General features: G+C 36.9%; 1 protein-coding gene and 1 long non-coding RNA gene across 8 annotated transcripts in view; one reads left to right on the forward strand and one right to left on the reverse strand.

Moving 5' to 3' along the window:
- LOC309854300 overlaps positions 1-2,752 on the reverse strand; it is a 29,162-nt gene extending 26,410 nt beyond the window's left edge. The window contains exon 1 of the long non-coding RNA XR_014306142.1: positions 2,636-2,752. This is a non-coding gene — a long non-coding RNA (uncharacterized lncRNA). The remainder of the gene's footprint in view (positions 1-2,635) is intronic.
- The window catches only part of TRPC1 (transient receptor potential cation channel subfamily C member 1), a 71,692-nt gene continuing 56,697 nt past the window's right edge, over positions 1,895-16,889 (forward strand). For 3 of the 7 annotated variants that reach the window (XM_082713038.1, XM_082713036.1, XM_082713039.1), the window contains exons 1-2: positions 2,237-2,557; positions 11,959-12,113. In XM_082713038.1, the coding sequence (XP_082569164.1) occupies positions 2,383-2,557; positions 11,959-12,113 (330 nt within the window). In that variant the 5' untranslated portion in view covers positions 2,237-2,382. Of the gene's footprint in view, positions 2,558-11,958; positions 12,114-16,889 lie in introns of all 7 variants that reach the window. The other 4 variants (XM_082713037.1, XM_082713040.1, XM_082713041.1 and 1 more) reach the window with 4 other exon arrangements.

The raw sequence follows: 16,889 nt of genomic DNA on the forward strand, positions 1-16,889 counted from the left end.
GGAGATGTAGATAGGATCTCTTCTACACTTTTTTTTTTTTTTTAAAGTAGGCTCTATACCCATTGTGGGACGAGAGTTACATGCTCTGTCGACTGAGCCAGCCAGACATTCCTATTCTTTCTTGGGGAGATCTGTTCTATTTTTAAGACTAGATCAGAATCTGGATTTTTCTCTTCTCTGATTGAGGTTGATGGCTCTTTTGCACAGGTTAGTGAGTTGTTTTGAGTAATGTGCTGCTTCTGAATCTTGCACTGCCATTGTTCCTCATGATTCTACTAACTTACTGTCACAGATGCACAATAAACCCATTATAGAGGGGATGCTAAAATACCCCAATTTATGCTGGATAAAACATGCACCAGACAAGGCAGGAGAGAATATGCTGCATCTGAGACGTTTCAAAAAAACTAAAGAACAGGATGCAGTTGCAATACTGGCTTATTCTGAAATAGGGAAGGAGGTCCGCTAATAATTTTGCCTCCCAGAATTATTTACTAAATGAAGTAGGTTGGAATTCCCCTGAATATAAGGAATTAATCCAGCCCCTGTGGGACTCCTTAGGGATGAGAAATCATGAACTCAGAAGCTTGAAAAGACTCCAGATTAAAGTGGTTTTTATATTTGGAGCTATCTGAATTTTTACCCTTCAGTACTCTGGAACTTTTGGATGGGTCAGCATTAGAGTTGTCCTACTGAATAAAAAATTTCTTGGACTGTAAAGAGTGTAAGTAAGCACACATACATACCCATAAATGCACCTCTATTTTCACTGGCTACAAATTAACAATGAACAATTTTGACATTCCACCAAATATTCCAAGTTTACAAATATGCAAACTTGGAAACAGTATAGAATGGGGAAGACTTATGATATATTACAGATTAAAAAAAAAAGCTGAAATGATTCAATAGATAATTGACTATTGTGAAGTAAATATATGACAATGTTTGGAAAGGTGGGCAATCTTGCCATCTACCTAAGGCCTCCTATTAGAGAAGATCTAAAGAGGGCTTTGAATGGTGAGAAAGATTTAGTTGGGAAATTTGGGAGTTAGTGATGGTAAGAACAGAGATGGAATATATCAACCTGAATAGTAAGTATTTCCCTCATCTGTAAGATATTCTGACATAAATTTATGTATTGCCTTTAAAAACCTAAGTACTGGGGGCACAATTTTGATTTTTGTATAGTTCTGAAAAGCAGTAAGAATTACTCAAGATAGGAGTTGCAGTTTTACCCTTAGCTTTGAAAGGTGCAAGAATCTGCTTTAAAAAAAAAAAAAGCAAGAAAGTAGTACTTACTGTACTTCAGTTAGCTTTTGCCTAACACACATCTCTTAAAATCAAATTTATAAAAGTGAAGAAACCACTGGAATGGAGGTAGTTTAATTCTATAAACGTGCTTATCCAATGGTTACATGTCGGTATACTGGAATTACATGAAAATGTATGACATCGAGAACATTATGCCAATCTGATATCACAAACAAGCTGTTGAAAAAAATAGTCTAGAAATGAGTATAGCAAACCCAAACACACGCGCGCAAGCACGAGTGTAGCGGCGTAACCAGGGTCCTCTCCCTTCAGCTTTAGGCAGAGGACATAAACAGGAAATAATTAGATAATTCGACATTAAGTCGCCAAAGGTTCAATAACCATACCGCTGCATATTTACATGCATCAGAAAACTGCAGGGAAATTACTTCAACAACTCAGATTTACAGAGGACGCACTGGGCTGTTCACTTAGCCCTCAGCAGTAACTCCAAGCCTTTGAAGCTGCAGCGGGTTGGCAAGGACTGGGGGCGTGGCGCGCGTATACCCCGCCCCCACAACGGCCCCGCCCACCAGCGAGCCCGCCCCTTTGTCGTCGCTTTAGCAGAGCGGAAGATGACGTGAGGAGAGTTGCGAACATATCCCGGCGCAGCTGGGTCGGCGGTTCCCACAGCCCGGGAGTCCGACGTGCGCAGAATCGCTCTCGGAGCTCCTTTCTCACAGATCTCTCCTCCTCCTCCCGGGCCGGGCCGCCCCCAGTGCGGCCCCCGCGGCTCCTGGCACGGCCCCGCGCTCGGCTGCCGCCCTGGCGCGCGCCACTCTGTCGTCCCCGGAGGGGCGCGGACCGGCTCGACCCGGGCGCCGGCGGCTGGGGAGGGGGCGCTGGCCCCGGGGCCGCGCATGCGCCGCCACCAGTCTGGGGCTGTCAGTGGAGGGCGAGTGCTGGCTCCGAGGGGAGGCGACGCCCTTCGGGGCCAACGGGCCGCGCGCTGAGGCGGCCGTGGGAACGACTCATCCCTTTTCCAGCCCTGGGGCGGGGCTGGGGTCGGGGTCGGGGCTGGTGGGGGCCCCGCCCCCGTCTCCCGGCCTACCCCCTTCATGGGCCGAGATGATGGCGGCCCTGTACCCGAGCACGGATCTCTCGGGCGCCTCCTCCTCCTCCCTACCTTCTTCCCCATCCTCCTCTTCGTCGCCGAACGAGGTGATGGCGCTGAAGGATGTGCGGGAGGTGAAGGAGGAGAACACCCTGAATGAGAAGCTTTTCTTGCTGGCGTGCGACAAGGGTGAGAGCTAGGCCCCTTTCTCCACTTCTGGGCGCCCCTGCCCTCCACACCCTTCCTTCACCCTTTCCTCAGCCTCACCTTGGGGCACTCTTTCCTCGCGCGCGGAGCGTCTGTACCCGCCTCGCTCGCTGTCTCTCCCGGGCTTCCCGGCACCGCCTCTGCCCTGTGAGTGTGGAGCTGGCGGGCGGGAGCAGCCGGGGGGCAGCCCACCGAGCACCGCACCTGGGGCGGCGGTTCTGGCCCTGGCCTCCCTTCGTGGGGTCCGGTGCTTTGGTAGCGACTTGCCGACCGGACCCCGCCTCTGCTTGAAACCCCCTGAAAGACCCGGTCTCCCTCTAGGAGCTTCTGTTCTCTCTTTCTGGAATTCCAGAGGGTTTGTCTAGTTCGGGACCTTGTAGTTAGAAAATTTCATGACCTTGCTTAAGGTTCCTCGTGTTTATGGGCTCTCTCCTGGTTTTTTTTTTTTTTTTTTTCTTTTTCTTTTTTCTTTTTTTTAAACCCGTACTCGTATTATTAGCTTCAGCCATCCATTGCCTTGGTGTTCAATGACTGTTGAATGGGATTAGGTGTGTCAGTATCCTGGGTGGAGATAAAGATAGGTCTGGAGAAATTATGCCTTAGTGCCAAACTTTTTTTTTTTTAATTACGGAACTTTGTTCGTGTTTTCATTGGAGAAGGCTTATTGCCCCTGAACCTTTGGGGAAATATGGTCATGCAAAAAAATTACAGGACAAAACTGTGGGATGTATTTAGTGTGTTTTTCTTTAAAAAAAAAAAAACACACCAAAAAACTAGAAATCAATTACTTTTATGGCCATAATAAAATCTTTTCACTTAAGCATGCTTTATATTGGTGTGTATAATAAAAGGAGTGGGAAATTGATTGCCCTAAGAGGGCGTTTATTTCCCACATGTAAGAAAATGTAATTTTTCTTTTTCTAAATTTATTAAGTTGCCTTGCAATGGCCATGCTCACTTAGGAATACTCTGTTTAGAATTCTGCAAACTTCCAAACATAAACCCAAAGGGAGGCTTTACACTGTGAAGAGATTAACTACAGAGGATTTTTTTTTTGTTTGTATGTGTGTGTTTTTAATAAATCACAGCCTTTCTAATCTCTCTTACTGTTTTTGAAATAGGATTTTATTTACACAGCTTTTTGAAAGCACATTAACATATCAACAGAGTCCACCTATGTCTCTTGTCAGACCCTTTTATGTTCTGTAATAGTATTAAATTATATTATGAAAGCCTTTGTTAAAGTCCACCATGGACACAACTTTGAATAGTCTTGGAAATGTTAAGAAACATAGAGTATATGTTTATAACCTCACAAAAGTCACTGTCGGTGGGTTATCTGAGTTCTTTTCCCTCAAAAGTTCTCTGAGAGGGGAATGGACAAGATTGAGTTGTACTAGAATGAGTGAGTGGCTGCTGCATCTACCCCAGCTTACTGAGCTGTGGTTATTTTAAAACAAACAGAAAGTATGTCAAGAAAAGGAATTTAATATTGCTGTCAACTGAGCACAGAGGAGTATCATAATGGAATGTGGTTGGAGAAATTACTTGTATGGTATGTATATTTAGGGCTATTGCATGATAGACCTCAAATGAAATTTTTCATCTCTGGTAGTTTTGTAGCCTATCCAGTAGTGTCAGTTGAAATAGCTTCCTATTCGCAGTTTCCTGTTTTATAACATTTAGATCCTTGGAGAGATTTAGCTTTGGGGAGTGGGGTGGAAGGTAAATAGGCATTTTTTTCCCCGTCTATAAATTAAACATTTTTTCAAATGAGTGAGATTAAATAGGCATTTCCTCTTTCAGGTATGTTGAAATGAATTCTTGGCTTAGATTTGGGAAAGTGGCTTAAATTACATTATTTATGGTATACATTTACATTGAAAAAGTAAATTTGAGTTATAGCAATATTTTTGTTTGCTTACATGTTTATGTTCACTAATATTGTTAAGCCTTTTTTAGTATTTCACTTTTAGTCTAAAAGCGAGAAGCTTCTTGAAGTAACTCTAGCTTCCACTATTACATTGGAGCTTTCATCATACCGAATGGCAAACATTTGCTAAAACAGCCATTAGGCCATTAGGGTAGAGTGTATATGCTTTTCATAGATGATTTCATTTTATCCTGACAACCCCATGAGGCAGATCTGTCATACCTATTTTACAAATGAGGAAAATGAGGCTTAGCAAATATTACAACCACTTTGCCCAATGTTACATTAGCTAGAAAGTGGTAGAACTCAGATCTACTTGAGCTTGCACTGTCATTAGACGTTATGTTGTATTGATCTAGTTGTAATTGAATGAGTGAAAATAATTTGTGTAAGAAAAGACACATCCAAATTTGGATTTACTAGTTAGAGATTAAGCTTGATCTCTATGAATGTTTTTAAACGTTGATTCTGTGGATTATATTTATCCAATAAAAGTACAAAGCTTTAATAGCACTGGAACAAATCTACAGTAGAATATTTATGTTTCTTATCCTTTTCATTTAGCATTCCTACTCTACGTTTACAAAATGTTTATAATATATTCCACTTAGGAAGAATTCCTAAAGCAAAAATTATGGAGATGAAATGGTTATGTGTATGTTAGTGGATGGGTGTGTACAAATTAAGGAGTAAAGAAAAAAAGAAAAGATTTTTGTATAGCTGGCTTTTATGAAAAGTGAGCTCAGTATATCTAGGCAAGTGCTGATCTCCAGGTAGTGGCTACTTAGTAGTGGCTATTATTTATCTTGAAAGTAGGTCAGAGTCATGTATCATTGGTTCTTTGTATAAAATTTAGAAGAAAAGTGAAAGCATCTGTACCAGTGACAATGAGTTAAGTATGTTGCCCGCCCCCACCCCCAGTAAAATTCTCAGAAAACACATTCATATTCTTTATAGAAACAGAACACTGCAACTCGGAGGTAAAAGATAATTGAAACAAGCACTAGCTATTTTATGAAATATTAAATAGGATTCTTATCACCACCCCTTTCCTCTTTCATTGAGAGTTAATGTGATAATGAGCCACTTCTATTTGTGGGAGCCTGTGGTTTACTCAGGCCTGCTGGCTGGAGAAAAGGTTAGGACATTGGTTTAGGGAACACGTAACTAGGTATCGTTCATGTTAATTAACCTCTTTTAATGTAACTTGAGTAGCCGGCAGCTTTTAGTAAACATTCCTGAGCTAAACCTATATTAACCCTTTAATTTGCTAATTACCAGTTCTTGTGCAGAAAAAGGAAATGATGAAAGGACTTAAGTCTGGATTAGGGTCTTAGGTCTGGATTTAGGACCTTCCAACTCCCCTTTAAGGGCGTTTTCCAGAAATTCTGTTTGCAATTAATGAGTTAGGATGCCCTAGAAATTTCAGCTTGGGGGCACAGGAAAGATGGAAAGAGCTGTCCTTGGGCTCAATCTAATCTGAGGTCTTGCATTACCTTTGTAGTATGATTTCACTGCATTGTGTGGGAGGGTGCGTTGATGTTTGAATTCCCACACGGACATTTCATACCTTTGGACTAAGCATGCTTTTTATTTTTATTTTTATTTTTATTTTTTGTTTTTAAGATTTTATTTATTTGACAGAGGTCACAAGTAGCCATATACATGGATACAAGTAGATGAGTAGTGGAACTATTTTGGAGAGGGGGCTGGGAAGTGAGATGCCAATAAAGAAGAGATGGTATCGCCTATTCTTAAATGATACTGTAACATTTCTCCACTGTATTTCTTAAGGGTTTATCACAGGCTGGCAGAGGAGGGGAGGGGGCGGGAAGCAGGCTCCCTACTGAGCAGAGAGCCGGATGTAGGGCTCAATCCCAGGACCCTGGGATCATGACCTGAGCTGAAGGCAGAGGCTTTAATCTACTGAGCCACTCAGGTGCCCGTAAGCATGCTTTTAAAATGGGGAGCATTTCTGGGAGAAGTAATACTAAGCTGCCATTTTTTTAAGCTGCCATTTTAATAACACCTTACTTAATATATTTAGTGGGACTTTTCTGACTCTTTGATGTAAACTAAAATTTTATACAGCTTACAACATCAGTGAATTGGATCATATACCATACACGATAGAGTCACATACCAGACTCTAATTACAAAATAAACACTGCTCCTAATTGTTTTTCTAATAGATTTATAAGAGTATACTGTTAATAATTTTTAATTTGTCAACTATCTTACTGTAAAATAAGCATCATCTTCTGTGCTGTAAATATTTTTCCCTGCAGCAGAGTGAATCTTTGCTCCTTTGCCACATGATATTCATTATCATTAATAATCTTCATTAACAGTCATAAATGGGTAAGAACATAGAGTAATAATTGTCTCTCTTGAAAAATATTCAAACATACCCTGTTTCAAGTATCTTTAATTTTTAAGGTTTCACTAATAACAATATGATTATAAAACATTGGGATTTTGAGAAATACTGGGTTTTGCATATTTGGGTAAAACTACATCTTTAAATCACCTTCACTGTAAAAGTCTTGTATTTTTTTCTTTTTAAAATTTGATTCAGACTAATTTGAAGTTTTCTATAGAGTTAACATTTAAATCAGTATTGTCACTATTTGTATTTACAGATCCAGCAACTGAATTTGATCATGTTTTTTAATTTTTTAATTTTTCTTTTTAATAATAAAATCCTTTTTTTAAATGTCTTCAGTAATAGTTTAAATAGAATGTTGCAGTTGACACACTCTAAAGGTTTGTTATAGAAACTTGGTTTGAAAAGCTTTACAGATTTTTTGACAGATAAATTCTCCTATACTTCACAACTAACTAAAAATTTGAATACTGTAAAATTAAACTGATCAACTTTAATGCTCCCATTTTAGGGATACTAAAATTTACCATCATATCATATGCCAGAAAATAAAGTGAGTTGCCAATAAAGAAGAGATGGTATCGCCTATTCTTAAATGATACTGTAACATTTCTCCACTGTATTTCTTAAGGGTTTATCACAGTTGGCCAGGGTGAATAGGTTGCTAAATATCCATGAGATTACCCTGGTGTTTTATATACCATTTCATTTTTAAAAATCATTGGTTAGGACTCATTACATTGATTTGTGACTCCTGATGGGTTGCAACGTGCATTTTGGAAAACATTGGTCTACAAAGATAATAGTAAATAGGAGAGTTGCACACAGTTAATAGAGAATGGTAGCAAAGCTCACGGGCCATAGGACTTAGAAAGCCACAATGAAAATTTTGGCACTTATTTTAGGTGTAATGGAAAATCTTAACAATCTTCACGATTTGGGGGAATTGAATGATTTTAATTTAAAAAAGATCACACTGGCTGCTGGGTGGACAGTAGATTAAAAGGGTGGGACTAGAGCAGGGGCTAGAGCAAGGTGGGCAAATTGTGGCCCACAGGCCAAGTCCTTACCACTTGTTTTCCTAAGGGCTGTGAGCTAAAAATAGTTTACATTTTACATTTCAAATGGTTAGGAATAAATCAAGAGAAGAATAATATTTTATAACATTAAAGTTATATGTAATTTAAACTGTAGTGTTCACAAAGTTTTATTGGAATATATTGGAATTCATTTCTGTATATGTAATCTTTGCCACTTTTGTGCTGTGAAGGTAGACTTGAATATTTGCAACTGAGATTGTATGACCTGTAACGCCTGAAATAGTTCCTGTATGGCCTTTTATAGAAAAAAAAAGATGTTGAGCTTTGTTTTAGAGTATTGGCAGCTATTTCAGTAAAGAGTCTATTGCAGAGTCCAGGAAAGAGAGGATAGTGGCTTTGACTGTGGGTAGCCATATACATGGATACAAGTAGATGAGTAGTGGAACTATTTTGGAGAGGGGGCTGGGAAGGCTTGCTATTAAATTGGTGTACTAGTGGAATTGATTAAAAACATTTATTTTTCCATCACTGAAAAAGAACCATTTAGCCAAAAGGTACAGATTATGTTGCATTTCCTTGTATATATTACATTTTAAAAGACAAAAGATTTAATGTAACCCTTAAAAGCAAGTTCAATGTAAAATGAAAAGCATTCATATATTTGACATAAAAAGGCATTTAAATTGTAACCCTTGCTCTATAATTAGCTTCTTGCTATGTATTTTAAATTACTAACCTCTTTCTACATATACACTCATCCTACATATTAAGACTGTTCCTAAATACTAAGACTGTTCTGGGCTTAATAATAAATAATATAACATTGTTTTAAATGGCTTGCAAATGTAAACTTAGGTGGAATACTTGGAAACCACTCTAGTTTCTTATAGGTTCTGTGACTATAGCATGTAATTTTTCATTTTCATGCGTGTGTCAGCTGTAGCAGGGTGGAACTTTTTATTATTTTTAGGGATGAAAATTACTTACTTGGTATGATTTTTTAAAGTTTTTTTCTTGGATAGCCCCCTGACTCTAATAGAAATAGTCTTTGAAACCTCAAGCTAGAGTATATGACATTTGCAATACAATTACTTTTTAAATAGCAATCTGAAGTTTTAAAACATGTAGCAGTTTCTTTCCTATGCTGTACCTGAAATTTATAAAATTTTGCAAGAATTGTATTTATACAATTCTTTATACTTTTCTGTTTCTGACAATTGGCTGACTAGATAATCTGAAAACCCTTCTGCTTCAAATCACCTAGAAATGCCAGCTAAAAGATAACAAACATCCATTTAAATGAACAGCTGAGCTTTCAAGAAATTAAGGAAACACTCATGATGCAAAAATGAGGAAAAGACCGAGCAATAGAGGAGTATGTGAGCTAATATTGGCTGCTGCATGGATGGGGCAAGAGTTAGGTATTGGTCCAGGCATTACAGGGATTTGAATTTCAATGCCCATATGGAAATAGGTTACAAGGCCTTGAGTTTGTACAAAGTGGGAAATTAGCGCAACATCCATGCATAAAATCAGCATCCTTTAAGCACTGTACCTGTAGGAAAGGGGTAGATGAAGAAAACCCACCCACCAGTGCTGGGATACTAGAGAGAAGCTTAAGAATTTGTAGCTGTAATCCTGTCTCTTGTCGGCTTGGAGTTATTTTTTTATTTGAGAGAGAGTGAGAGAAAGAGCAAAGAGAGAGGAAAAGCAGACTCCCTGCCCATCAGGCAGCCTGACAAGGGACTTGGTCCTGGGACTCCAGGTTCATTACCTGAGCTGAAGACAAAGCTGCTCAACCAACTGAGCCACCCATGAGCCCCATGGCTTGCAGTTTAATACTACCTCCTTGGTGTGTAAAAACCTAAACTGAGAAATATAAAAAGGCTGATGGGATACTAAAACCTCTGAGTTATCCAGAAGAAGCAAACAAAACATTCTTGATGTTACAAGCTTTCAAACTAGGCTGCCAGGATTCTCACAGTTAAGCTGCATAAAGATGAGTTTGCAACGCCCAATTTAAAAATTCCAAGGACAGTCACTCATTCTCGAGAATGGGTCAGTAGACACAACAAATAGGATTAAATCCCTAAGGCCTTCAGATAACTATCATATAGAAATAATAAAATACGTATGTTTAAAATGACTAAAGTCTTAAGGAAATGAAAACAAAGGATTTGGAAAGGAATCCAATAAAAAGTAAAAAAAAATAGTAAAAAAATGAATGGGTTAATACAAAATAATTGAATAAGGACTAAGTGGGAGAGTTGAAATTATCAAGAATATAGGAGAGAGAGAAAGAGGAACATTAAGAAATCTTTAGGGACATAGAAGTTGGAATGAGATGATCCAACGTAATGTTTAATAGAAGTTCCAAAAGAAAAAAAGCAATATGGGGATGAAGCAGTATTTGAAGAGATAATGGCTGAAAATATTGCAGAATTTATGAAGGGCAAAAGTCCTTAGATTCAGAAAACCTACTGAGACCTTAAGTAAATAAAAAATTAGTCCTCACCTAGACACATCATGAAACCAAAGAAAATGTAGAGTTTTTATGGGTAGCATTCTCTTTACCACCAAGATACTGAAATAAATTCACCTGAAATAAGGTTTCAAACATTATTTTCCAGAAATAGTGCTTAATTTTCACTGGTCTATCTGTATGTTCACTATTCATTCAGCTTGTGACTAAAAGCTTCACTTTGTGAAGTAAGTTTTTGTCATGGAACAAGTGTCTGAAAATTACTAGTGCTGTGAGGAAAATACTTCTTTTGTGACTAGTTTTCTTCTTTAGGGAACTAAGGAAATATGTCATCAAAAAAACTACTATTCAACTTCTTCCAAAAGTCATTGACTACAAATAGTAGCAAGTTAGAAGTTTTAACAAAAATCTGTTACTTTGCCTATTCACACATTTCGTTCAGTTTTAGGATTTTTTTTTCCTTCTGTATCATGAAATTATTCATTTCTTTTTCCTTGTGGTTTCTACTCTGATCTTTTCCTGTTTATTAGTCGTAGACTTTGAAGGAACAACTATATTTGCAAGTCATTTAAAATGGTTTATTCATCTTATGTTTCAAAAGTTAAATTAAATAAAACAAACAAAACTCATCTTGCTTTATTTAATCAGCACTTCTCTTTGGATTCTTCGTGCCAAATTACTGCACTAGCCGGTCAACAGGTGAATATAATGGGCCCTAGGTGAAAATAATGACCTCTGTACTTGTTCTCATTTTCCCCTATGGGTCACTTGTTTTGATGTAGGCAAACTGTATTTAGGCAGAAGGTAATCTGCATGTTCCTGACAGGTGAAACTTCATTTTGAAATATTCTCATTTTAGTCTTTACCAGCATTAATCCTAGTCCTACCTTCGAGTTTTATGAGCTGAATATTTCCTGGTGATGTAAACAGGTCATTAATGAGATAAGATGTTGTGTGTGTGTGTGTGTGTGTGTGTGTTGTGAGAGTGGGAAGGAGAGGAAAGGAATGTCTGGCATCCTTCTCTTTTACTATGTGTGACCACTAGCATGTATACACACTGCTTTTCCAACTAGATTTTCCCCTGTAAAACCACTTCTTAATATCCTCTTGTTGTTACATCTATTTTTAACCATTATTATGTACCAGTAAATGTGTTTGTGTATTTGAGATGTAAAACTTAAATCCTTTATGCTTGTTATTTTTCTAGTTTACAGTCTGTACTTTTGGACGTTGTTTTATTGCTTTAAATATCTTCTAAAAGTTTCTGTCCTTATAATCAATCAGTTACGAATTTTAAACTAACAACTTCTATTTTAAGCTGCACATTTAAAATTTGTTCTACTTTTTGTGTTTGTAGCTGATGTACATACTAATTTGTCAGGACAAGGTTTTCAGCAAGGAAATGATCACATTTTCTTTGCACATTTCCGTATAAAAAATGAGTTTAGGTTTCTAAGTTTTAAATCAATAGGCTAAGTTTTTATAGTTATTCTTATCTAATATGCCTTGGATATTAAATTATGTTTGTATATTGTTATTTAGGTGACTATTATATGGTTAAAAAGATTTTGGAGGAAAACAGTTCAGGTGACTTGAACATAAATTGCGTAGATGTGCTTGGGAGAAATGCTGTTACCATAACTATTGAAAACGAAAACTTGGATATACTGCAGCTTCTTTTGGACTACGGTTGTCAGGTACAAGGCTAGATAATTCTACCAGTAGCTTCTAAATACTGTTAGATATGCCATGTTTTCTTCTTTCTTTCTAGTTTCCTTTCATCCCCCTCCTTTCTTCTTTCCTTCCTTTGCTTTTTTTTTTTTAATTCTTATCTTTCTTTTACCCTTTGTCTTGAGCCACTAAAAGTTTTAAAACAAACAAAAAGACTTTTTTTAAAAAAGTGCATTTGACTTATCATTTCCCTCCAAATTTTTATGTTCCCCCCTTTATATGTTTTATAACATCTCACAGAGGTAAATTATCATGATTTATTAAAGGTGATTTTGTTTTTATTACTTATGTTATCACTATTTATGTTACATATCTAAAAATAGTACAAGTGTTCTGACAGTGTCAGGGGAACAGGTTGTTCTGTGGTTCATGTAATTTACAAACATAAGAACAAAATGCTCCTGACTCACAATGTGCAATTTTCAACTTTACTTTTATTTTCTCCTGTTAAATTTTATTAAGTTTTCCTTTTTGGTCTGAAGTTAGTGTTTATAACTAAAGAAGAACAAATCTTTTTTTAAAAACTGGAATATATAAACCTTTCTGTTTCTCTTTATATAAGTTCAGGTAGAAAAACAGGCATTCATATAAGTCTTTTAAAAAAAATACATATATATATATATTTTAAAAATATTTTATTTATTTATTTGTCAGAGAGAGAGAGAACACAAGACAGGGAAAGACAAGCAGAGAGGGAAGCAGGCTTCCCGGCGAGCAAGGAGCCCATTGCGGGATTTAATCTCAGGACCCTGGGATCTTGACCTGAGAGGAAGGCAGACGCTTAACCCACTGAGCCATCCAGGCATCCCTTCATAAATCTTTTTTTTTTTTTTTCCTTCATATAAGTCTTGAAAGACAAGATTCTGAAGGAAATTTAATAATATTTAATTATTTAATATTATTTTCTTTTTCTTTGCTTATGATGGGAGCACATGAATTCTGGCACTTTTTTTTCTTTCAAATAACATGATTGCTCTGTTGTAGCTTCAAATTAGTGAGGGGTTTTTTTTTTTTTTGAGTGACATCAGGAAGCACTCACAGAAGGTTTTAAAATATAAGTAGGTTCTATGTGCATTTTTATTGTGCGTACATATATATGCAGTACAATATACAGTATAGTATGTTTACATATTTAGAGTAGAAAAAGAAATTGCTTCCCAGAAATATTAGTTACCCAGAACACCACTGAGAATCAGAAAGTAAAAACCTCTCTGCACAGTAGCTGCCATGAAGTTTTCCATTTATGAACTTTAGTCATAGGAGTACTAGAGCCCTCCTTCAACTTTTAGCAGATGGGCAACAAAAGGGGCATGAGGGCTAGAGTGAAACAAAATGGGGCATAGTACCTCTAACTCTCTTTAATAAAGAGGTCAACAGCCTTACATATCTGATAATCTTTGAGGGAGTTGTATGTTAGAATGGTAATTAATATTTACAACAATGGCCAGAATAAGTAAGGAAAAGTTAAATTATATTCAGTACCTATTGTTTTAGAAGTTAGAAGAATATGTATGGTATTTCTGAGAAAACGTCCATCAAAATAGTTTATATTTCAAAGTTAAACACTTAAAGGCATAAGCTTCAGTTACCTAGAAAACAAGGTTATAAAGAAAGACCCTGATGATTCTGGATAAATGAAGTATTATGGTATAATCATCATTTTTGTCTTTTTACATATATGTTCCTCTGTATATAATAATTCTGCAGTGTACATGGTTCTTTCACATGGTTCCTGATCATATTTGAACATCATCGCCAACCTATATAGGTGTTACATTTTATAGATCAGAAAACTGAGGCTCATAGACTTTAATGAATTGCCCAAAGTTCTAAAATAAGTGAGGGCAGAGCTAAGATACGAACCTGATCTTCTGACTGCAAATCCCATGCTCTTTCCAGTTCATTGTGTTTTCTGTCTCAGGTTACCTCTGTCTTGCCTGTCAGTTAACAGATGTCCAAGACCTACCATTGGGTGCGATTGTGGAAATGAATAAGTAAAACATGAATTCCATACTAGGACATACTAGGACATTAAAACTAATTGGATAATGAAAGTATAGTTGATCCTTGAACAATACAGTTTTGAACTGCATGGGTCCACTTATATGTGGATTTTTTATAGTATAGGACTAAATATTTTGTTTAATGATTTTCTTAATATTTTTTTCTCCAGGTTATTTTTTAGAATACAATATATAATACATGTGACATACAAAATATGTGTTAATTGACTATGTTATAGGTAAGGCTCTGGTCAGCAAGAGGCTATTAGTAGTTGAGTTTTGGGGGGGTTAAAAATTATGTGCAAATTTTCAATTATGTGGGGGGTGGGCATCCCAACCTCTGCATTGTTTAAGGGTCAACTGTGTATGTTCGAGTTTGAAATCAGTTAAATAATGCAGATGTGTATTTGATAAGTACTGAGTGATAGTAATACTTGACCCTTGTATATTACTTTGAGGTTACAAAGTACTTTTGTGTTATTTTATCTTAAGTTATCCTAGTGGCTCTCAACTGGATAATTTTGCTCGCCAGGGGACATTTGATAATGTCTGGAGACATTTTTGGTTTCACAGTTGGGGGATGGATTACTACTAGCATCTAGTGAGTAGAAGCTAGGGATGCTGCTGAACACCCTACAGTGCACAAGACAACATCTACAGTGAAGAATTACCTGGCCCCAAATGTCAGTATTGTCACTGTTGAGAAACCATGTTTTATACTTAATGCTTTTGAGCTTTGCAATAGATGTTTTGGAAATAGAGGAAAGAGAAGGTCCCTGTGGATTGAGCTATCAAGGTTTCACGAAAGAGTGCCAGTTGAGCTCAGCCTTTAAACATTAATAATTGCCAGTATTTTTATAGTGATACTGTATGCCAGGGACTTTAAATATATTCACTTCCTTAATCCTCACAGCAGTCCATGAGATAGGTACTATTATTATTTCCAAGTATAGAGGAGGAAACCAAGGTACACAAAGTTTAGGTAACTTGCCCAAAGACACTCCACAAACGGCAGACCTGGAATTAGAATGCAGATTCTGGCTCCAGAGTCCATGCTTTTATATACTACCCAAAACTACTCTCAAAAATCTGTAGATAGCTCCAGAACAGGGGATGTTGGGAAGGATGTTAACAAAGGCAGGTACAATGTATATTTTTGAGAAAGTGAATTGACTTAGCCTGTTGAACAAAATATTTGGGTTGGATAGTAGTGGGAGACATCTGGGAAAAGAACTAAAACAAAATGAATGAAAAGGGTCAGAATGCCATGCTAAGTAATTTGGGTTTATAGATAATGGGATCATTAAATGATTTTTGAGAAAGGATGTGTTGTGTCCAGTGGTATTTTGGGAGAAGTATTCTAATGGCTATGTTCAGTATAGATTGAAAAATGGAAAGGGGAGAAGGCAATAGCTTGGGTGAGCAGTTTTTACCGTAATGAACTAGAATAGTAGATGTAGGAATAGGAGAAGAAATGGCAGATGTGAAAGATGCTGTGAAGGAAGAATTGATAGAACTTAATATTTAAATTTGGAGGGACAAATTGAAAAGGAGACCAAGATGATTTGGAAATGTTTAACATAGGTGGCTGGGAGAAGGATGAAAGAAAAAGAGGAAGTTAAGAAGTCAAGATCGAGGCAGAGAAATACGAATTTGGGTTTTAGCCTTGTTTATTTTGGGCATATCAGGCATCTCCAATAAATAGTTACAGATGGAAATTAAATCTGTAGGGAGAGATACATGTCCACAACATGGGATGATCACCTGCGTCATGAAAGTGGATGAAATTACAGAGGAGAGAGAATGGCTGGTGCTGATTCTTTCTCAGGGAGCATCTACATTAATAAAGACAATAGAAGGAAAGTGTTCCATTAAAGGAGCTAGGATAGTGTAGCGTCGTGAAAACCAAAGGAGCAGTTTTTTTCAAATTTTTTAATTTTTTTATTACAAAGGAACAGTTTTAATGTGTTGCTTAGAAATCAAAGAAATTGAAAGGGTAGGAAGGGCCACTGTATTTTGAAACTGGCATCAATAGATTTAGAGAAAGTGATATACATGATTTGAGAAGTTTGACAAAGTGAGAGGAAGAAAACTTGAATGGTAAGAGAAAGACAGGATCAGGACAAGGTAGCAAAGAGTGAGGAAGTATCTGTATATTTTGGGAGATGGAAGTTGGGACTGGTATTTCTGTAAATGAAGGACCAAGTTCCTGTAGAAGACAGAAAAGCATTAAATAGAATACCAAGGGAGAAAACTTAACTTCGGAAAGGAAATCAGAAGCTTCTTACTCTGAGCCTAGAGAAAAGAGTATGGGATTTGAATGACAATGACAATGAAAAGACATTTTCTGAGGTGGGAAGGAATATAGTAAGCAACCTCATTAATACGTAGTAAGTATACATATTGAATAAATTTAAATAAGGGATGTTCATATATTTGTGAGAAATTGGGAAGCAAAACTAATGACATTTTGTCCTATAGATATTTTTTAAATAATTTGGAACTTTTTTTGCATTCAGAACTTCCATTGATTTATCAAATAACATCCAATTTGTGCAGAATAAGTTAATGGGAACTCCTTATTTACATGACTTTTTTACACAAATATTTTAAACCTGAAGCTTATCCTTTTAAGCATTGGAAGATTTAACATGAGTCTTTCCTTATTCTTTGCTAAATAATGTGTCTGAATATATTTTAACTTTACCATCGTAAGTGGGAATCATTGAGAATATAATT

Source organism: Mustela nivalis, assembly GCF_964662115.1.
Source record: "Mustela nivalis genome assembly, chromosome: 1".
Lineage (NCBI taxonomy): Eukaryota > Metazoa > Chordata > Mammalia > Carnivora > Mustelidae > Mustela > Mustela nivalis.